Source organism: Schistocerca nitens, chromosome 1 (assembly GCF_023898315.1).
Source record: "Schistocerca nitens isolate TAMUIC-IGC-003100 chromosome 1, iqSchNite1.1, whole genome shotgun sequence".
NCBI classification, from domain to species: domain Eukaryota; kingdom Metazoa; phylum Arthropoda; class Insecta; order Orthoptera; family Acrididae; genus Schistocerca; species Schistocerca nitens.
Window position 1 is genome coordinate 828,622,567 of NC_064614.1, and position 23,393 is coordinate 828,645,959.

Below are 23,393 nucleotides of genomic sequence, written 5' to 3' on the forward strand. Positions count from 1 at the left end.
CTTATTGACCTTTAGTAATCCTCACAAAAAATAAGGAACAGACTGGCTGAATTTAACTTATATTTGACATCAAGACTATGCTACAAATTGAAAGCAAAATCTTGGGCAGCTTATAGATTTCGAGGATGTCCAATTGGTGGTGAAAATTTATTTTTAGGGAGCACATTGTCCAGATAATTGACACTTCAACTTGACAGCAGCACATTTTCCATGCTGATTAATACACAGAATGCTTCAGAAAGAAAGAAATGAAAAAACTACAATGTTTCATTCCAGCCACATTTGAGATTGGACAGTTATGGTAATTACAAATTTTCTGATAGAAAATTGTAGTATGTGGAAAGAATACATATACACCTCTGTTAAACACTACATTATATACTGTTGTATTTTTCTTCCCATGGCAGGTTTGCATAAAGGAGACTGTCGTCCCTTTATTGTTGAGGGACATCAGGTGGGTCTGGTCAGGCCTGATGTTATGCAGCATCTTCATCACTATCCTGATGTATTTCATATTCAGCCCGATGCCATCGAACTGAATCCTGCCTTCAGAGATTATGGGGAACGGAGTGACAGAGTGGAAGCAGTACTGAAAGACTGTCGTGCAAACAATATATTTATCGCACTTAAAGGTTGGCGTGAAGAGGTGTGTTGAATTAATGCTACAGCTTGTGTGTGATTTTTGTAGAAATAATGTTTATATATAAGTTCTTAAAAGATAACAAATGAAGACCTATAAATAATATGGGGGGGGGGGGGGGGTTACTTTGAACACTAGAAGGACCAACCCCTCATTTTGGTGGTTGCAAATTCTTTTTATAGTTAACTCATTTGGAGATATATCAGTTTGTTTCATATGTTTTATACAGTTTACCAGTGTGTAGTTCTATTTTTTTCTGAACAATTACTTGGTACAATGAACATTTTATATGTAATAATTAATCCAAATGTATATGATAACAAAATGAGAAATAGATAACTTCTTTTAGCGAGACGTGTTTTTATGTAAAACACAATATATATTACTGGCCCACGTTGTTCCGTCGTTAGCTATTTCAGTATTTTCACTGGAAGGATTTCCTTTCACTTGATTTATTCCTTTCCCTCTGTCACAAAATCTGTAGTACTGTTAGCTGGGGATATGAGCGCTGTGTTGTTTGACTTGCTTGAAAATACATAGAACAATAATTCAGTTACAACATAAACAATTAACTTCAAGTTGTTATACCATGAAATGAACTTCAAAAACCCTTATAAGCTTTCTTAAATAGTATATTCCTCATTGCCAGTAACATTTGTAGTGTCATCTTCTTGTAATTAGCCAATATCACAAACATTACAAGGATCTTCAGCCGGATTCTTTGTCTGTCATTGAAATCAAATATTTTAAAATTTCTGCATTAGATAAATCATGTCTTTCAAACACCATTATGAAACAACTGAAATGTGCTCAACACAAACTGTGCCATGTGAGCAATAAAGCTTCCTTCCTCATCAACAAAGGGTCTGGAGGATGTTATAAAACAATTAGGAAGGAAAAAAAGAATAGCTGTGGAAAAGTCATAAAGCTATTGTTTACACATCCATATCCTGAAAATGACAGGCAGCAGCCCTTCTAGTATGAGTTCATTGGGACACTTTTCTGAATGGTCCTAATTGCTGTATTCTTCGCAGACATCTAGCTTACAAATGTTTATTAGAAGTCATAGTAAATGGGAACTGTAAAATAAATAATTTACAAGAAATAAGTCTACTAAAGCAGAGCACTCATCAAAATGACAGGTGCGGTTCTTCTGGTGTTAAATAGTTTATTGTTGATATGAACAATTTGTGTGGAATAAGACAATATGAAAATACCATAAATACTCTGGGTTCAGGTGTATAATTTATGAATTTTTGTGTTAATGGTCTATTATTGATTTGAATGACTTACGTGGAATAAGACAATACAAAAACACTATAAATACTCTGGGTTCAGATGTATTATTTATTGATTTGGATCCTGTCATTTTGTTTTGATAAATGAAAGTAGGTTATATCACCCCAGGTGTTCCAGTTTTTGTAATTAGATTAGATTAGATTAGATTAGATTAATACTAGTTCCATGGATCATGAATACGATATTTCGTAATGATGTGGAACGAGTCGAATTTTCCAATACATGACATAATTAGGTTAATTTAACAACATACTTAAGTTAATATAACAACTTTATTTTTTTTCTTTATTTTTTTTAATATTTATTTATTTATTTATTTTTTTTTTCTTAATTTATATCTAAAAATTCCTCTATGGAGTAGAAGGAGTTGTCATTCAGAAATTCTTTTAATTTCTTCTTAAGTACTTGTTGGTTATCTGTCAGACTTTTGATACTATTTGGTAAGTGACCAAAGACTTTAGTGCCAGTATAATTCACCCCTTTCTGTGCCAAAGTTAGATTTAATCTTGAATAGTGAAGATCATCCTTTCTCCTAGTATTGTAGTTATGCACACTGCTATTACTTTTGAATTGGGTTTGGTTGTTAATAACAAATTTCATAAGAGAGTATATATACTGAGAAGCTACTGTGAATATCCCTAGATCCTTAAATAAATGTCTGCAGGATGATCTTGGGTGGACTCCAGCTATTATTCTGATTACACGCTTTTGTGCAATAAATACTTTATTCCTCAGTGATGAATTACCCCAAAATATGATGCCATATGAAAGCAATGAGTGAAAATAGGCGTAGTAAGCTAATTTACTAAGATGTTTATCACCAAAATTTGCAATGACCCTTAATAAGTTTTGTTGATTATTCAGTAGAGTGTGGGCATTTAAAACCAGAATGTAAGTCATATATTGGTAAAGGCTCAATCTTATGTCTGCTATTGTTTCTCATAAAGAACTGAAGAAATAGTAAATAGCAGTCTTAAAAATATTATTGAGTGGTTTTCTGCAAATAGTCTCCCTCTATTTCATAAAGACAACATATTGAGTTCTGCACATCCACAGGTATTACATCAATGACAAATGTCACACATAATGAGGAAATAATAACTATGGTAGAAACTTCAAAAATTTTAGATGTCTATATTGATGAAAAAAAAAAGGACAAAAATGGAACGCCTAAAAAGCTTGGTTCGACCGCATTTGAACTTTGAATCATTACAAATGATAGGGGGCAGGGAGACGAACAACTCAGCAAGTTGACATAGTTTGTGTATAATGTCATATGGAATAATGTTCTGGGGTAGCTCACCTCACCTGCCAGTGATGTGTGCCTGGATCATTGTTGAAGCAACTTAAATGGTGATTGTGTATGCAAGAACAGGTCTTGTTCCCAAATGCGTATGCATCAAACTGCTTACAGCTTTTCTGCAGGGAACATCTCTCATGGCAGTTCTCTCTTTTTCTGTCTCTGGCCTCATATCTTGCGTGCGTACTTATTAGTCCCATGGTCAGCTAATTTGACATTTCTCCTAACTCTTCCAATTGAAACTGCTCTTTGAATCTCTTTTTGAGGCTTTCCTTCTCTTGTGTATTATTACTTAAAATTAACATGTTAACATGTTGTCAACATAAATTGCAAAAGTTGTGTCATTTCCATCTTCTGGTAAATACGTGGATCAGCTGTACTTCTTTTAAAGTTTAAGAGTGCTTCATTTAGCTTAATATTTCAATTGCAGTTACCTTGAGTTAATCCATAAACTGCTTTTTGAAGCTTAAAGATATATTTGTTCCTAACAATTCTAATGCCAGAATCAATCTGTGGGATTATGATACAAGTCTCCTCATCCAAATTGCCTTATAGGAATGCTTTAGCAGCATCTAAGTGATCTATATCTAAGTCATATTTAGTAGCTAAATCAAAGTGATGTGTGATTGAATTGTAGCAGATTATTGGAGCTTGTGTCTCATTATAGTTTAAATCCTTTGTTTGTGCACAGCCTTAAACTATACTGATACATTGTACTTAAAAATGTGTCCTTGGAGATCCTTTTTAGTTTGAAAATCTATTTAGTGGTTTTTGGCTTTTTATTTGAGAATGAAAGTGCCTTTTCCCATGTATAATTTTCAGCATACGACTGTAGCTCTTCTCTAATTTCCTGAAGCCTTTTGTGTCATTCTCTGCTTTGTAAATATACTTTTTGAATATACTGCTAATGATAACAGATTGGATTTGTTTGTCCGTAGAATAATAGGACACTTAATCATTCAACATCATTTCAGAATAGTTGATGATCTAAGTGTTTGACACTGCTCGGGTAAAACACATCTTGATTTGTTATTATTCTCATTAGTAATAGGCTCAGATTCATATATTTCTAGACATTTTGCTTAATTTTGTATCTATTTCCACCTGTGAATGGAATGAATAATGTTTCCAGTTTGAGACTTGTTAGGCACTGTTATATCACCACTCTCCTGAACAATATTTTTTGTATCACATCTTTGGCTTTTATTAATATTTATTGGTTGGGTTGATATGAGCAGTACGCCATACTTTGTTCACAGTATCCTACCAGTATGCATTCAATGTTTTCTTGTCCCATTTACACTGACTTGCTTTAGGTAGATAAATGAAGACATTGCTGACAAATATTCTTAAAAGCCCAAGGTCTGTTTTTTGTGGTAAATGTCCTTCTAATGTTATGCATTTTAAGGATTTTGTAGGTGATCTATTAATGAAATAAGCAGCTGTAAGGACTACTTCCATCCAGTATGTATTTTGGCAATTCAACAACAAATAATAAGCATCTGTCTTACTGAACTAATTTCCTGTTATATCTTTCTGCTACTCCATTTTGTTTGTGGCTATTGTTGTTTGATGAATTCTCTCTGTGTTCTGAAAGAAATTTGCTACTACTTGGTTCACATATTTCTTTCTGTTGTCAGTGCACAAGACATGAATTTTCTACCAGTCTGTTTTCCCACTATCTTTTTGAAACCTCTGTTAATTTCCAGCAGGCTAATTAATTTTTTTATCATTTTGTATGTACAAAAATATATTTCTTGAATAGTTATCAATTGGTGTTAGGGAATATCTACTACCTCCAGTTGATGTTGTCACCTTCGGTCCACATAAGTCAAAAGGTATCAATTCAAGGATACATTTTGCTCTTCACTCAGAGTATTCAAAATGTAATCTTGTCTGTTTATCTTCCAAGCATAGTAGTACGTGTAGAATCAGTAGTTCCCTTATATTTAATATCATTGACCATACCTTTCTGCAGACTTTCCATTCTGCCAAGGCTTAAATGTCCTAACCTCCTACACCACAAGTTAAGTTGTTTAATGGTGGTACTGCCTTGTTGTAATTTAATAATTATCTGGTAGTTCCAATTTGTGGATGCTGTTATGAAACATTGCTGCTGCAAATAGATTCTTTTCCCTATTGTAAATGTGACAGTCTTGTTTATCAAGATTACAGAATGTTCCCTTTCGTACAGAAAGTAAATTTGCACCAAGGCACGTAAAGAACATGTCTTCCTCTTATTTTTCTCTCTTCTCAGCCAGTCAGTGCATCAGTATGTTTGTCACCAATTCCTTCAATGGGTAACTTTCTGTCATTTATCACTACCACTGGTGTAGTTAACATTGATCTACATGCACTCATTTCACACAATTATTTAGACATGTCTGGTGAAGCACCAATTAGTATACCAGTCACTATTTATGTCTTTACCTTCCGTAGTGAAGAATGTCTTGCACTCTCAAGTCTCTTCCGATGATTTGCCACTTCCATTGGTTGTGATGCAACAGTTTCATGCAATATGATCATACTTATTACAATTACAGAGTCTTAGTATTGTGGAAAAACATATTAGACATGGAAATAATTTTGCTTGCATATTCTTCTACTGAGGTACAGTTCTCCAGTCAAGTCGCAAGGAGCACAAACGGTAAACCATATCTTCTTTTAAGCCTGAATCATCTCATAACTGCTTCCCCCCCCCCCCCCCCCCCAGACTTCTTTTGCGGTTGTTGTGTTCTGCAGGTGCATATAAATTAATGTATCAGCTAACAATATTATTTTTTTCTCTGACATCATATACTTTTCCCTTGACCAGAAGAAGAAATTAAGGTTGCCTCTATTACAAAAAAGGGGTGCACAATAATGCCACCAAATGATATCAAATATGACAGATAAGAAAGTTAAATTTCAAAAAGGTTCTCCTTGACAATTTCTCCACACACGCGTGTGTGTGTGTGTGTGGGGGGGGGGGGGATGCGCATGCATTTCATATCTAAAGAAGGCTGTGGCCATGAGCTCAGTGTATAACAGTCTATTCATTGTTCGTGTCTGCAACTAAATGTACCAGCTCTACAGTAAGTAGCAATCTATCTATCTATTCTTTTCTTAATATTGTTGATATTCCAACCTGGACTTTTCCATTGTTTAAAGAGATTTTAAAATTAATTTTAATTAAACAGGTTGGCACACAAAATGTCATATATTGATGTCTAATAAATATTTTATTTGAAGACTGGCAACATTGGAATGTTGTGAGAAGTAGCCATCATTGCTGCTTGATTCAACAGAAGTCAGCACTTGTCAGTATCACGCATACAGGTTGCCATTGTTTCATTTTAGTAAAATGGAGCACAAAGGCTTGTTGACACTAGAACAGAAAATATAGATTTTGTTGTTTTATGCAGAAAAAAAGAGTGTAGCAGAGATTCGGCAATGTTTTCGTATTCGTTCTTGTATGAGGTGCCCCCCCGCCCCCCACTGCAGACAGTGTATAGACTAACCACAAAATCTGAAACTGATGGCTGTATTTTAGACCAAAAGCAACATTGTGCCAGCTCGATACATGCTCTGGAGACTGTGAGAGTGGCTTTGACATGGAGAGCTAGGAAATCCACGGGGCGAGCTTCAGCCAAACTGGGCATCTCGCCTCATTCTCTTCAGAGATCACGTTTTGCTGATATGAAATTATTTCCATAGAAAGTGACAGGTTGCACAAACTCATGAAAAAATGACAATTTACGGCAATTACTGTTTGTAACTTCGGTGCTTGCATATAATGATGCTGTGATTCACAACGCATGGTTCTCTGATGAGATGTACGTTCATCCGAATGGTAGCGTCAATTGGCAGAATATCAGATTGCGAATTATCGAGAAAAAGCGGGTGTGTGGAATACCATTTCCAGCTTTGAAATTATTGGACTAATCTTTTTCAGTGGCACAGTTAACAGTACAAACTACGTGAACATATTGCAGAAAAAATTTCTTCCACAGCTTTAAGCAACAGGGTTACCAATGGAAATCCAATGGATCATGCAAATTGGAGCTTGTCCTCAAACAGAACATTATTCTGGATTTCCTCCATGGCCATTTTGGGCACCATGTTATGTGCCATCAACATCTAGAAGATTTTCAGGATGGTTCAATATGGCTGTCTCACAGCTTGGATATTAATCCTTGTGATTATTGCTTATGGGGACCTTTGAAGGAGACTGTCTACCACAACAAACCATGTAATCTAATGGAACTGGAAGTGGCTACTGCAACAGTTTTCCAGGGAATCACAGAAGAAATGCACCACATGCTCGATGTGCATATGCACTCTTGATGATTAACGCACGCGTTATTAAGTTATACAAAGAATTTTCAATGTATGAAATTTTGCATGCCACCTTGTGTATACAGTACTTTCTGTACAGAGATTAACATAACACTCAGAGGGGTAATGAAAATGATCATATTAATAAACAACTATTCAGCAAATTTTTTTGAAAGAAAAAGTGTACAAGTTGATGCTCATATATGATGAAATGTGGTTCTTCAATGGACAAATGTCAAGTTCATCTTTAAGCTGTATTGCATGTGATACTCCCACATGTTTTACAATCTTTCTGTTCATATTCAATATAGTTGTCTTAATGTTGATGTGCGGTTCCTTATGAGGACTGATGGATTAATTTGTGTGTCACTTTGGGCATGTTGCTTAGAGATACAATGTATGTGCTTGATAATGACTTCACAGTCAAAACCGGCCAATAGCAGCAAATAAATGGAAAATTTTGGAGATTGTGATGGACAGTGTTTTATTTTGAAGACTGTATAGAGGCTTTGGACCCCTGTACAAACGAGATATTCACTAAAGAAATTGTAAGCTGTGGTATATCTTATTATAATGGATAAAATGTTCGGGTGGTCAGTCAAGTTAGAAAACTGTGACAGTTTTGTAACACCACTCATAACACTCAAAATAGGCCTTTTGCTGTGTGACATGGCTTTTCACTTTGCACACCTCACTAAGTTCCTCTGAAAGAAAGTTACTGCTGAATGCAGTAGTTCATTGTGATCATTATTGATTAGTGACTGTTAATGATCATTGTGTTGTTGTTGTTGGTGGTGGTGGTGGTGGTGGTGGTGGTGGTGGTGGTGGTGGTCTTCGATCTGAAGAGTGGTGTGGTGCAGCCGTCCGGTGCAAGCCTCTTAATCAACAAATAACTACTGCAATACATCTTTCTTAATCTTCTCACTTGACTCTTCTCTTGGTCTCCGTCTACGGTTTTAACCCTCCACATTTCCCTCCACTACTAAATTGGTGATCCCTTGATGCCTCAGAATGTGTCCTATCTACCGAGCCCTTCTTCTAGTCAGGTTGTGCCACAGATGTCTTTTCTCCCTAGTTATATTCGATATGTGATCTACTCATCTAATCCTTAACATTCTTTGTAGCACCACATTTCAAATGCTTCTATTCTCTTCTTGTTGAAAAGTTTATCATCCATGTTTCATTTCCATATGTGGCTACACTCCATACAGATACTTTCGGAAAAGACTTCCTAATACTTAAATCTATATTTGATGTTAACAAATTTCTCTTCTTCAGAAACACTTCTCTTGCATTGCCAGTCTGCATTTTATATCCTCTCTATTTTGGCCATAATCAGTTATTTTTCTTCTCAAATAGCAAAACTCGTCTACTACTTCAAGTGTCTCATTTTCTAATTTGATTCCCTCAGCATCACATGATCCTTGTTGTTTGTTCAAAATAATTTACAACTGGAAGATATTAATTAATTGGAACTGTACAATTTCATAACTACAACATTTATTAACCCAAAAAATTAAAAAAGATTAAGGGGCTAGTAGGGTACAATAATATAGCTTAATCCTGCTTTATGACAACTCGTGTTTTCGATTAACTTTTTGCTTTCGTAATTTTGAAGCATTAATGTAATCTTTCTGACTCATTTCAAGTGGGAAGCAGAAAATGTAAAAGCTCTATATTTGTTGTCTTTGAACTTGCGAATTACAGTGTTTTGTTGTAATTATGTAAAATGATGCAGGAGTAATAAGTTTATTTGCATAAATATTGCTGTTACCCATTTTATACAACTCATTCTTGTCCATTCAAAACCTTTCTTTCCCATTTTTTATCTTTCTGTCTCCATATGTTAGCAGTTGATTGAAATTCATAGATACTGAAATAATCTTAAAATATATTTACAATAATTCATTTTTATTATATCTGTTTCCAGTGTTATGAAGTTTGTGCTGCATATGCATCCAAAGCGCTTCTGAAGATGGACCGTTCAGCCACGTGTAAGTAAAATAGTCTAACTGAATTTTTCACGAGAGAATGAGTAAAGTCAGTTTATCACTGTATTGAGCAGCTAAAAAAATCTCTCTCTCTCTCTCTCTCTCTCTCTCTCTCTCTCTCTCTTTCTTTGCATGCACTTGTGTACACATGGCATCATGATATTGTGCTTCACTTTGCCTGTTCAATTATAATGAAACAATATTATTCATTGAAATCAAATTTCATAGATAAAAGTTACTTTGTTTCTCTATTTTATTTTGTAAGGAGTCTTAATTTTTTGATACCATTTACAGCTATTTGAAGTTCCACATAAAAGCTACTCGTAATTTGTTCTTTTCCCGATCTTTTAAACCTCAGTTCGATGGTAGGTAGCAAAATTCAGTGAAAAAATTGTTGTTGGGTTAATCTTTTAGGACTCTTCCATCTTTTTGACTCACTTATGTGTTCAGTTTGTATGAAAAGCTGTTGTTACAATAATTAATAGTTGATTTGGAGTCATAAACAAACTTTGAGATTGTAAAATCTGCAAATTACTCACAAGGGAAGCTCCCTATCGCACCCCCCCCCTCAGATTTAGTTATAAGTTGGCACAGGGATAGGCCTTGAAAAACTTAACACAGATCAATCGAGAAAACAGGAAGAAGTTGTGTGGAACTATGAAAAAATTAAGCAAAATATACAAACTGAGTAGTCCATGTGCAAGCTAGGCAACATCAAGGAGAGCGTGAACTTACGAGCGCCGTGGTCCTGTGGTTAGCGTGAGCAGCTACGGAACGAGAGGTCCTTGGTTCAAGTCTTCCCTCGAGTGAAAAGTTTAATTTTTTTATTTTCAGACAATTATCAAAGTTCAGGAAATCACACATAATCAACTTCGCTCTCCAAAATTCCAGGACATGTTCAGATTTGCTTGGACATTAAAAAACATATGTTTTGACGGAGCACAGGGAAAACTGTGCGACTGTGAAACTGTTGCATTCATTTGTTGCAGTTTGTGACAAACTCTTATGTTATCATCACTTTTTTGGGAGTGATTATCACATCCACAAGAAAACCTAAATCGGGCAAGGTAGAAGAATCTTTTTACCCATTTGCCAAGTGTGCAAGTTTTGTGGGTCGACAACATATTCCTGTCATGTGACGCACATGCTGTCACCAGTGTCGTATAGAATATATCAGACGTGTTTTCCTGTGGAGGAATCGATTGACCTATGACCTTGCGATCAAATGTTTTCGGTTCCTATTGGAGGGGCACGTCCTTTCGTCTACTAATCGCATGGTTTTGCGGTGCGGTCGCAAAACACAGACACTAAACTTATTACAGTGAACAGAGACATCAATGAATGAATGGACAGATCATAACTTTGCGAAAATAAAGAAAGTAAAATTTTCACTTGAGGGATGACTTGAACCAAGGACCTATCGTTCCACAGCTGCTCACTCTAACCACGGGACCACGGCGCTGCTCAGCTCACGTTATCCTTGATGTTGCTTATCTTGCGCATGGACTACTCAGTTTGTATATTTTGCTTATTTTTTCGTAGTTCCACACAACTTCTTCCTGTTTTCTTGATTGATATGTGTTCAGTTTTTCAAGGCCTATGCACTGTGCCAACTTATAACTAAATCTGAGAGGGGTGCGATGGGGAGGTTCCCTTGTCAGTAGAACAACTGCACAGTGTGTGAAGGCAGGTACAGCTTACTAGTATTAGTGATTTTCTGTCATAATCCAGTTGACTGTTGAGCAAGGGGATAAACGACTGCATATATGCCTCTGTATGTACTCTAATCTCTCTTATCTTATTCTTATGGTCTCTATGAGAGATATGTAGTGATTGCAGTGTAATGGTCTCACAGTCTCGTTTGAATGCAGGTTCTCGAAATTTATTAAACAGGATTTTGCAACAACTACTTCATCTTTCTTCCAAGGATTACCGAGCATTTCTTTTAAACCTCTAATAGGGATTATACTGAACTGTATGGTCCTGGCAGTACATCTCTGAATTGAATTGGTTTGATATTTGTTGTTAAGCTTGGTTGATAGCAACCCCAAGCGGTGGAACTGTTTAAGTGATAAACAGGTGGAAAAGAGCTCCTATATTTATTCCATTCATTCCATTTCTGTGATGTGATTGGATTATCTTTGACAGTATTTAAGAAGACAATCAATACCTCGTTTTAATGTTGTTCTGTTACTACTTTCTGGTATATGCAGTTTTTCCCTTAGTAAATGCAATGTGTGTGATACGACAGTTTTATTCCACTATAAGAATGGTTATGGGCGCAGTAATGCTAACAAAGAAAACAAAAACTGTGTTAGTGCCAATTAGCTGATCTAAAACACATCCTTATGGCAAAGACGAAATATTTGCCGATATTGGTTGACTACTTTTCATTCTTTGCATTTGGGAAACGTTAATTGACACTGAGCTGTGTTTGATAATCTCACAGACAAGAAAAAGGCAGTGAAATGAGTAATAAAATACACAGAGCTGAAGGATAACAGACACACTATATTGAGAAACTGAGTGTAGTGAATTACGCTTCTTGAATGTCTCGGGTGAAAATTATTCTAATAGAGTCTGATTTGTGGACTGTAATTGAGCCTGGTGAGATGGAAGTTGGTGAAGGTGCATCAACTGCTTATAAAAAAGGCGTGTATGACACGTCGAGGTAAGGCGTTAGCAAGAGTTGTACTTTGCATTTGTGACAGGTAGCTAATGTGTATACGAAATTTGTCAAATCCAAAAATAGTATGGGAAGAACTTCGAAAATTATATGCCCCAATGAATAGCAAATTTCACACTGTGAAACTAAGATGGAAGTTATACTCACTAAAAGTGAAGAATTGTGACTCTGTGGAAAATTATCTAGGACTGATAAACAAAATTATAGCGGATCTAGTGAATGTTGGTGACAAAACTGAAGGCGGAGATTTAGCAATGGCTATTGTGTGTGAACTTCCAGATGAATGGGATGCAGTAGTTGCTGCTTTGTGCTGTTTGCCAGATATTGATTTTAAGTGTGCTACAATTAAATGCCATTTACTTGCTGAAGATGCTAGACATTACGAATACAGTGAAGGTAAACATTCTGTAATGTCCTCGAAAGTTAATACTGGTAATCAGAAGTAATGAATAACGCCACTTATGGAATGTAGCAAAGGACAGGAACAAACAGAGAAAAATAGAGGGGTAGTTTTGTTTGTTATAACTGTCACACAAAGTCGGTCACATATCCAGAAACTGTCTAGAAAAGGTAAACTTAAAAAAGGAACAATAGAAACTAGATGATGTTAATATGAGTGCTGCCTTGGCACAGTTAAATTGAATAGTGGCAACTGAAAAGTGGATTCTGGAGCAACTCATCACGTGGCTCCGAATGAAAATTATTTTTCAGCTCTTGATAAAAATATTTTGGCTGAGATCATAACCTTAGTTGATCGCAGGAAAACAGAGGCCATGGAAAAAGGTACAGTAAGGCCGAAGACAATTAATAATGAAGATTTGGCTAAGGAATTCATAGCTAACAACACACTGCTTGTGACAGAGTTCGATCATGCAGTCTTATCTGTGAGGCAAGTCATTGAAAACTGTAAAAAGTCATTTTAGACAGAGAAGGTTGCTATATCCATGATGAGTTTGGAAGACTGCTGATTAAAACTCAACAGAAAGGTCATTTATATTACATAAATTTGAAGCTATGTGCAGTTGACAGGTAAATAAACATAGAGAATAACAAATTTAACACAAAATCGCTATACTTATGGCACTGTTGAATGATGCATGTTAGTAAGCATTCAGTAAACAACATTATAAGAAAGGAAGCAGTCTCAGGATTAGACTGTGGAAAAGGTTATTTAACCTCTGTGATGGTTGTATGGTATGTAAATCAACACAAAGATCATTTCTGAAAACGGTAAACAAGACTCGAAGGAACAAACAGCCACTTCAGAGCTTGTTCATGATGATCTCATGTGACCTGTTGGTGTTTCAAGTTTTGGAAGCAATAGATATTTAATGAGTATTTTCTTAAAAAATAAGGGTGAAGTATTTGAAGAATTCAAGAAATGGAGGATTCAAACCGGAAGACACTTAAGGGAATTCACATGGACAGTAGCCTAGAATTTGGTTTGTGCAAATGGTCGCAGTTCTGTGAATCTGAAGGAATTTGGCATGAAATAACAGTGACATACACACAACAGCAAAACAGTACAGGTGAATGCCTCAAAAGCATGTTAATGGATATGGTAAGATCACAGTTGCTAGAAAGTAATTTACCATAGTGTTCTTGATCTGAGCTGACGTACACTGTGATATACATAAAAAATTGTGTTAAAAATAGCCACAACAATGCCTTATGAATCACAGACAGGTAAAAGTCTAGTATGAGAGATTTACATGTGATAGGATGCAAAGTTTTGAGGCAATGGAATGGATAGCAGCAGTAAATGAAGAAATTAACTCCTTGAAGAATCATGATGCTTGGAAATTGGTTGAGCTACCATCTGGTGTATTTCCTATATTAAAAAAAGAGGGACATGTAGAAAGAAGACAGTTGGTGAGAAGCAGAGTTTTAAAGCTCATTTACTCGCAAAGGGTTTTAGTCAATTAAAAGGCGTAGACTATAATGATATTCATGCTCTTATTTCAAATTCAAAATGATTCATCTATTGATAGCAGCCAACGTTGAGAAAAATTGTCATATTGGTCAGTATGTTGTGAAGAGTGCCTTTCGCTTCTGCATAGTAAATAGAAGGTATATACAGGGTGATTCAAAAAGAATACCACAACTTTAAAAATGTGTATTTAATGAAAGAAACATAATATAACCTTCTGTTACACATCATTACAAAGAGTATTTAAAAAGGTTTTTTTTTCACTCAAAAACAAGTTCAGAGATGTTCAATATGGCCCCCTCCAGACACACGAGCAATATCAACCCGATACTCCAACTCGTTCCACACTCTCTGTAACATATCAGGCGTAACAGTTTGGATAGCTGCTGTTATTTCTCGTTTCAAATCATCAGTGGTGGCTGGGAGAGGTTTCCGAAACACCATATCCTTAACATACCCCCATAAGAAAAAATCGCAGGGGGTAAGATCAGGGCTTCTTGGAGGCCAGTGATGAAGTGCTCTGTCACGGGCTGCCTGGCGGCCAATCCATCGCCTCGGGTAGTTGACGTTCAGGTAGTTACGGACAGATAAGTGCCAATGTGGTGGCGCTCCATCCTGCTGAAATATGAGTTGTTGTGCTTCTTGTTCGAGCTGAGGGAACAGCCAATTCTCTAACATCTCCAGATACTGTAGTCCAGTTACAGTAGCACCTTCGAAGAAAAAGGGACCAAAAACTTTATTGGCTGAAATGGCACAGAAAACGTTCACCTTAGGCGAGTCATGTTCATACTGAGTTGTTTCCCGCAGATTCTCAGTGCCCCCTATACAGACATTGTGACGGTTGACTTTCCCGTTAGTGTGGAAACTTGCTTCATCACTAAACACAATCTTTGAAACGAAAGATTCATCTGTTTCCATCTTAGCATCAACTGACGCTGACGCGTAGTCAACAGTGCCTCAAGCGAACAAATGTACAACTAAATGAAACTTTATAGCTCCCTTAATTCGCCGACAGATAGTGTTTAGCTCTGCCTTTTGTCGTTGCAGAGTTTTAAATTCCCAAAGTTGTGGTATTCTTTTTGAGTCACCCTGTATACTCCAGCCAGAAGTTTCACCAAGAAGAGCCAAATAGTTTGGTTTGCAAGTTAAACAAGTCAGTATATTGACTGAAACAAAGTGGCAGTTGCTGTAATTATCATTTAAATAGCACACTAGAAAAATTGGGATTTATTCAAAAGGATACAGATTCATGTGTCAACAAGATAAATGCAAAGGAAGGAAAAGCTCTTCTGTCTCTATATGTGGATGATGTGCTTGCATTTGCACAAAATGAAGAGATGGGGCAAAAGGTAAAAACTCTTTTAGAAAGTTGCTTTGAAACCAAGCACATGGGCATGGTATCAGACGTGTTAGGAGTGAAATTTGAGAACAGTGAAGATGTAAGAGTTAGTCTTTCTCAGAAGCAGTTCATCAGTCAACTACTTGATAGATTTGGACTTCAGAATGCTAAGGCAGCCAAGACCCTAATGGAAATGACACTGAATTTCCTTGATGAGAAGTGTGATGAGTAGGGACCAGAAAATGTAGCTTCTATTTTTGGCAAAATTCACATCTATTTTTTGCAAAATTTGCATCTATTTTTCTTGAAATTCGCATCTGTTTTCTTTGTTTGTTAATGATTAGACTGACAAATTTAAAAGATTGTCATGCTAAAAAAAGACAAACAAATTATTAGTTATTTGAAACTGTCAAAAAAAGTGCTGATTGGGAATGTTTTGACTGGAATGTTTGCTTTTGAAAACACTTCAGTACTGTTTTCTTCTGAAATGGCCTTTGTTTTCTTCGTTTGACTGCCTTTAAGATTTCAAAAATGATTGTTCTGTTGAAAAGCAGCAGTATTTTCCTATCAGTTAAGTGACGGTGTCTCCAATATAAGGTGGTTCTGAACATTATTTGACTTTTCCTGCTCAATTTGAAGATTAAAAAATCTGCAGACTACTGATTTTGACATTTCGTGGGCACTCATAGCCCTATGACCCATGCCTGACAACGCTACAGATAGAACTGACAAGGCACTTCAGCATAGAAGTAGAACCAAACGTACGGTGACTTGATTTTAATTTTAAGGGAATAATTTTGGTGCTGTATAAATCATTACAGATTTTATTTCCCGTTGCTATAGCGCAGAGGGTGGGCACTATGGGCTATTTACCAGATGGTGGGAGCATAAACAGACTAGAATTCTGACCACTATATGGGAAGGAGTGGTGCAGGGAAACAAACCCCGCCTCCATTTCGCAGGCAGCAGCCTACTGCATAACTGACACATTGTCACAGGGGTCACTGATCTCTTCTGGTGTTTTAAGGGTCATAATCAAAATCTGTGATAGACCAGGATTAATTGCTGCAGTTATTAAAAGAAAAAAAAAAAAAAACAAACACTAAGCAATGCACAACAAAAAGTGTTCAGGGACAGCTGTGCACAATTGCTTGTTGAAGTTAGTGTGTTGTTAACGATGTAGTTCAGGCCCGACCTCTAGTGGTATTCAATGCAATTACAGCTCAGAGCGTCCACCATCTAATTTGCCACATTAAAACTTCCCGTATTTTACTATCTTTTAAGCTTAACTGAAAAAACAGATGTTTCTTTTGTATAAAATACTAGGTCCCATGGCTGAGTAGTTAGTTGCATTACGTAGTGTGTATCTTAAACAGACCATTCAACCATCCACGTTGTCATGGCAGCAGATGATTGAGTGCATTGATACATCGTTGCACCTGTACACTACATTTTGCATGTAGGTTTTTGCACATATAATCTTTCCAAATTGGGCTTCACCACATGATGTGCAATACCAGTAACTGCTTACATTTTTGATATTCCACGCAGAAAATACAGCTGTTTCAAACTATCTCTGATAAATAGCTCGTATAGGTACAATTCGCTTTGAAACGGCATCTATTAAGTAATATCACATTTTTGCATTGTGAGACAGAATTCACATCTGTTTCGCATTTATCGCAAAATACCAATTGTTCCGATCCCTAGTGATGAAGTTAAAAATCTTGTACATCATGAGCTTGTTGGTGGACTCCGTTACTCTTCACAGAAGACTCGACCAGATGTAGCTTTCTCAGTGGCAAAGATGTGACATTATTGTTCAAATTTAATATGAACCATTTGAATGCAACAAAAAGGATACTAAGACAAGTGAAGGAAATAGTGCGTTGCGAACTCACGTATTATCCCAATGGTCAAGTACTTGAAGCATTCGCTGATGCTGATTGGGCTACTCGTATAGATGGTTGCAAAAGTATTATGGGATATGTAATATTACTGGCAGGATCACCATAGTACTGGAAAAGTCTGAAACATACTGTAGTTGCATTGAGCACAAAGGCAGCAGACTGCGTATCAGTGGCAGCCTGTGCAAGAGAGGTGGTAGGGATGAGGGAATTACTGAAGAGCCTTAACTTGAAAGACAACATCTCTCTGGTGTGATAAACAAGCAGCAATCATACACTCCAAGAATCATACAGACAAATACAGAACAAAACATACTGCCATAACACGTTGTTTCATCAGGGAAAGTAATGGATTGAACGATTTACATTTGATACATTTCAACCAATAAAAATAATCAGAATTGTAACAAAGGCGTTGACTCTCAATATTCACGAACATCATTGTAAGAAAATGCATTCAAAATGATTTACATTGTTATGTTCAGATATCTTTTCGAGTGGGGGGGGGGGGGGCGCGAGTGTTAAGAAGTAAACAGATGGAGAAGAGCTCCTTTGTTGATTTGATGATTCCATTCATATCAGTTCTGTTATATGATTAGATTATCTTTGACATCGTTCTTATTTTCAGTCTGTTGTCCCCCCTGCGGGTCCAGGGGTTAGAATAGGCCCGAGGTATTCCTACCTGTCGTATGAGGCAACTAAAAGGAGTTTCACACGTTTTGGCCTTTATGTGATGGTCCCCTGTAGGGTTTGACCTCCATTCTTTAAAATTTTCCCGAAGAGCGAGCCAATTGGGGAAGGGCGCCTTACAAGGTGTATAGTGTCCATCATGCATTGAGATCTTTAGCCCACTTTCTCATCGTCGCATTGCAGTCTGCCCATTCTCCATCTTTTGTGCGAGGACACCTTCCTGGGTGCGTTTTCCACCATGCACCATGCAGTGTCGCTTTCTGCGTCAATGATGACAATGGACTTCTTTGCACATGATATCCAGCACAGTAGCCAGTCCGTTGTGGTGGAGCCGCCACATACTCTGTTGGTTGTTGCCCACTGACCACACAGGGATAGCTCTGGTGATACATGTGCCGTTAACTCCCCATGCATGCCAAGGGGTAGATGCTCTTCCACCTGGGGCATTGGAACTCCCGGCAATGGCCATCCTGCCAGGATGTGCTGTAGCTGGGTGGCACCCGTGTGGAGGGCCCCTGGTCGGTGTGGGTGGCATCGGGGCGGATGACACGCAATGAAGCGTAGTCCATCATCTCCTGCTGGTTGCGAAACACCAAAAGCCTCTAAGCGATCATGAGCTCAATTCAACACACAGAAGTACGACCCCAAATCGTTCCCCTCCCTGGTCATACCATGGGAGGAACGTCAGGCTAAGGATGGCAGCGGATCTTATTTGCCCCAGTACCTTGTATGTTTGAGAGCTGATGGGGAATCTTTCATGATGATGAAGCCTAAGTTTTTTGTTGAACATTTAGAGGACAAGTTCAGGGAGGTGGAGGGCTTGTCCAAAATGAAATCTGGGTCAGTCTTGATCAAAACAGCTTCCTCTACCCAGTCACGGGAGTTACTCACTTGTGACAAGCTGGGGGATGTTTCTGTAACCATCACACCCTGTAAGAGCTTAAATATGGTCAGGGTATCATATTTCACAGAGACCTTCTTTTGCTGTCCGACAATGAGCTGTGCATCAATTTAGAGTGCCGAGGTGTACATTTCGTCTGGCGTGTCCACCGGGGTCCAAAGGATAATCAGGTTCCCACAGGTGCCTTCATCTTGGCCTTTGAGGGCGATACATTGCCCGAGAAGGTCAAGGTGATGGTCTACCGGTGTGATGTAAAGCCATAAACGATGACTGACTGACAACCTTAGCTGCCGACAGGTGTTGTTGATATACCTCGATGTGGGCAGCTGAAAATGTGTGCCCCGACCGGGACTCAAACCCAGGATCTCCTGCTTACATGGCAGACACTCTATCCATCTGAGCCACCGAGGACACAGACGAATAGCGCGACTGCAAGGACTTATCCCTTGCACGCTTCCTGTGAGACACCACATTCCCAACTGTCCACAATTCTACATATGTATTGTACCTTATAGACATTTGCCCAACCACTCATTACTCGCGCACGCTTTGGCGATTCCCGTAAGAGTTTGGGCAACCTGTGCACATTCACACAGACGAAGGTCAATGGCTGGGTAGCCTTTAACTATATATACGAAGACAGTAACTTGTTCTCGAAAGAACAGTTACTGTTGATGACTGTGCAGCTTTTCCCTGGAATAAACGATGACTAACTGACAACCTTAGCTGCCGGCAGGTGTTGTTGATGTACCTCGATGTGGGCAGCAGAAAATGTGTGCCCCGACCGGGACTCAAACCTGGGATCTTCTGCTTACACGGCAGACGCTCTTGTCCATCTGAGCCACCGAGGACACAGACGAATAGCGCGACTGCAGGGACTTATCCCTTGCACGCTTCCCGTGAGTCACCACATTCCCAACTGTCCACAATTCTACATATGTATTGTACCTTATAGACATTTGCCCAACCACTCATTACTCGCGCAAGCCCTGTATCCCTCACCCGATGTGGTGGTTTAAGTGCTGGAAGTTCGGCCATATGTCTTCCTGCTGTACTTCCAGCGTCACATGCCGAGATTGTGGACGCCCATCACACCCCAGTACTTCATGTGCTCTGCCTCCCATCTCTGTCAACAGCGGAGAGCACCATTCACCTTGCTCGCCTGACTGCAGGGTTCTCCAGAAAGAAAGGAAAATCATGGAGTACAAGACCCTGGACAGACTGACCTACACTGAGGCTAAGAGAAAATTTGAATGCCTGCATCCTGTGCATAAGACATTATCTTAAGCTGCCGCTACAACAGTTCTGGCACCATCAGCTCTGCCATCCCAGGTCACCACTCAGAGCTGGAAGACTATACCTGCCTCCTTGATGGTGGGGGGCATTTCCCTCCCTGCTGCTCCTGAACCACCTACTTCGGGAGCAACACCCCCCCCTCCCCCACCCCCCGCCCCCCACACCAACCATGTCCATTCCCACTTCTAAGCCAGAGAAGCGTAAGTCTTCTTCGGCTTCTCTCACTAGGAAGAGGTCCCTTGGGTTACTCTCCATTCCCAGGTTTCTTCTAGTGGGAAAGACGACACCCGCCAGTGGCTGAAGAGCCCAAAAGCAACTGGCTGTAGGGCTTCATGCTCGTCCTCAGTACACGAGACTGAGCCAGTGAAGTCCTCCCAGCCAGGAAAACTCAAGGAGCAGCAAGGAAAATCCAAAAAGAAAACCCCTAAGACCAAGGAAATTGCGGTGGCACCCAAACCACCGCTACCTGCAAGCTCTGCGGCTGAGGATGGGGTGGAGATTTTGGCATCCACTGAGGACCTAGATCTCGCCAGACCCTCAGACACAATGGATATAGACTGCTGAGGCAATAAATCGGTGGCAGCAGGTGACTCTGAGGCATAAACTGCCTCATTGAATGTTCCATGCCCTCCCAGTCTCACGATGTCATCCTCCAGTGGAATTGCAACGGTTTTTTCCACCACCTGGCTTAAGGCAACTGTTAAGCTTTACACCTGCTATCTCCATTGCCCTCCAGGAAACCTGGTTCCCAGCAATGTGGAGCCCTGCCCTCTGCAGCTGTAAGGGATATTACAGGAACTGTAGCGACTATAATAGTGTGTCAGGTGTAGTTTGTGTTTATGTCCTAAACTCGGTCTGTAGTGAACATGTGCCCCTTCAAACCCCTCTTGATGCTGTAGATGTCAGAAAAGGATGACACAGGAAATAGCTATCTGCAATGTATATCTTCCTCCAGATGGTGCTGTACCCCTGAATGTATTAACTGTACTGATTGATCAACTCCCTAAACCTTTCCTACTTCTGGGAGAGTTTAATGCCCATAACCTCTTTTGGGGTGGCACCATGCTTACTGGTTGAGGCAGAGATGTCGAAACTTTACTGTCGCAATTCGACCTCTGCCTCTTAAATAATGGGGCAGCCACACATTTCAGTGTGGCTCATGGCAGTGACGTATGTGGTGGTGACTACTCCCCCATCTTCCTGTCACTGCCCCAGCGTCAGGCGCATGGATGCCTGCCCAGATGGGCCTCGAACAAGGCAGACTGGGGAACTTTCACCTCTGCTGTCACAGCTGAATCTCCCCCACACAGTAACACTAATGTGATGGTTGAGCAGGTGACTAGCACAATTGTTTCTGCGGCAGAAAACGCGATCCCTCACTCTTTAGGGTGCCCGAGGTGTAAGGCAGTCCTTTGGTGGTTGCCGGAAGTCGCTGAAGCAATTAAGGAGCATCGGTGAGCACTACAGCAACATAAGCGGCACCCTTCCCTGGAGCACCTCATAGCCTTTAAACGGCTCCGTGCCCATGTTCGCTACCTTATCAAACAAAGGAAGGAGGAGTGTCGGGGGATATACGTCTCCACCATTGGATGCCACACGGCACCTTCCCAAGTCTGGTCAAAGATCAAACGTCTTTTCGGGTACCAGGCCCCAACAGTTGTCCCCGGTGTTCCATAAATGGCAAGTTATGTACCGACACAAACACAGTTGCCGAGCTCCTGAGCCTGCTCAAGCCTCTGCATCGGAGAATTAACCCCCCAGCCTTTCACACACTCAAACGGCGGCTGGAAGGGAACCTCCTCTCATTCACTACAAGCTGCAGTGACTCCTATAACCCCCCATTTACAGAGTGGGAGCTCCTCAGTGCACTTTCACATTGCCCCGACACAACTCCTGGGCCTGATCACATCCACAGCCAGACGATTAAACATCTCTCATCTGACTACAAGTGACATCTTCTTGTCATCTTCAGCTGGATCTGGTGCGATGGCGTCTTTCCATCGCAATGGCGGGAGAGCACCATAATTCCGTTGCTCAACCCTGATAAAAGCCCGCTTGATGTAGATAGCTATAGGCCCATCAGCCTCTTCGTTCCATCTATATCCAGGAGAATGGAGTCTCAGAGGGTTCTGTATTGAGTGTCTCTCTATATTTAGTGGCCAATAACAGTCTAGCAGCAGCTGTCGGGCCCTCTGTCTCACCTTCTCTGTATGCAGACGACTTCTGCATTTTGTACTGCTGCTCCAGCACTGTTGTTGCTGAGCAGCGCCTCCAGGGAGCCATCCACAAGGCACAGTCATTGGCTCAAGCCCACGGCTTCCAGTTTTCAGCCGCAAAGTTGGGTGTGTCATGCACTTCTGTTGGCGTCATACCGTTCATCCGGAACCCGCACTTTACCTTAATGATGATACACTCACTGTAGGGGAGACATATCAATTCCTAGGACTGGTTTTCGATGCTCGATTGACTTGGCTCCCTCATCTTCGGCAGCTTAAGTAGAAGTGCTGGCAGCACCTCAATGCCTTCCGTTGCCTGAGCAACACCAATTGGCGTGCAGATCACTGTACGCTGCTGCAGCTCTACAGCCCTTGTCCAATTCCTAATTGACTATGGGAGTGTGGTTTATGGTTCGGCAGCACCATCAGCATTGCATTTAATTGACCCTGTGCAACACTGTGGGGTTAGATTAGCGACAGGAGCTTTTAGGACGAGTCCAGTGACCAGCGTACTGGTGGAGGCTGGTGTCCCTCCACTGCAGATCAGATGTGCGCAACACTTCGGCCGCAGCTTTGTCTGGACCTTTTGCATGGCCCTAAGGACTCCGTTAAACCCGCCTCTCTCCGCTGTCACTTCCTCTCGATTCTTGACCTGTTCTGGGGCTCTGAAGCAGTTTACACTGACAGCTCAACGGCTGATGGCCACATAGGCTTCGCATATGTTCATGGAGGACATATTGAGCAGCACTCCTTGCCGGTTGGTTGCACTGTTTTCACTGCAGAGCTAGCGGCCGTGTCTCGTGCTCTTGAGTACATCCGCTCATGCCCTGGCGAGTCATTTCTCCTGTGCACTGACTCATTGAACAGCCTACAAGCTATCG

At 39.8% G+C, this 23,393-nt stretch overlaps 1 protein-coding gene across 4 annotated transcripts in view; it reads left to right on the forward strand.

Moving 5' to 3' along the window:
• The window catches only part of LOC126262816 (uncharacterized), a 283,082-nt gene that overhangs the window by 18,726 nt on the left and 240,963 nt on the right, over positions 1-23,393 (forward strand). For all 4 annotated transcript variants that reach the window (XM_049959673.1, XM_049959666.1, XM_049959682.1 and 1 more), the window contains exons 3-4: positions 408-646; positions 9,487-9,550. In XM_049959673.1, the coding sequence (XP_049815630.1) occupies positions 408-646; positions 9,487-9,550 (303 nt within the window). The remainder of the gene's footprint in view (positions 1-407; positions 647-9,486; positions 9,551-23,393) is intronic.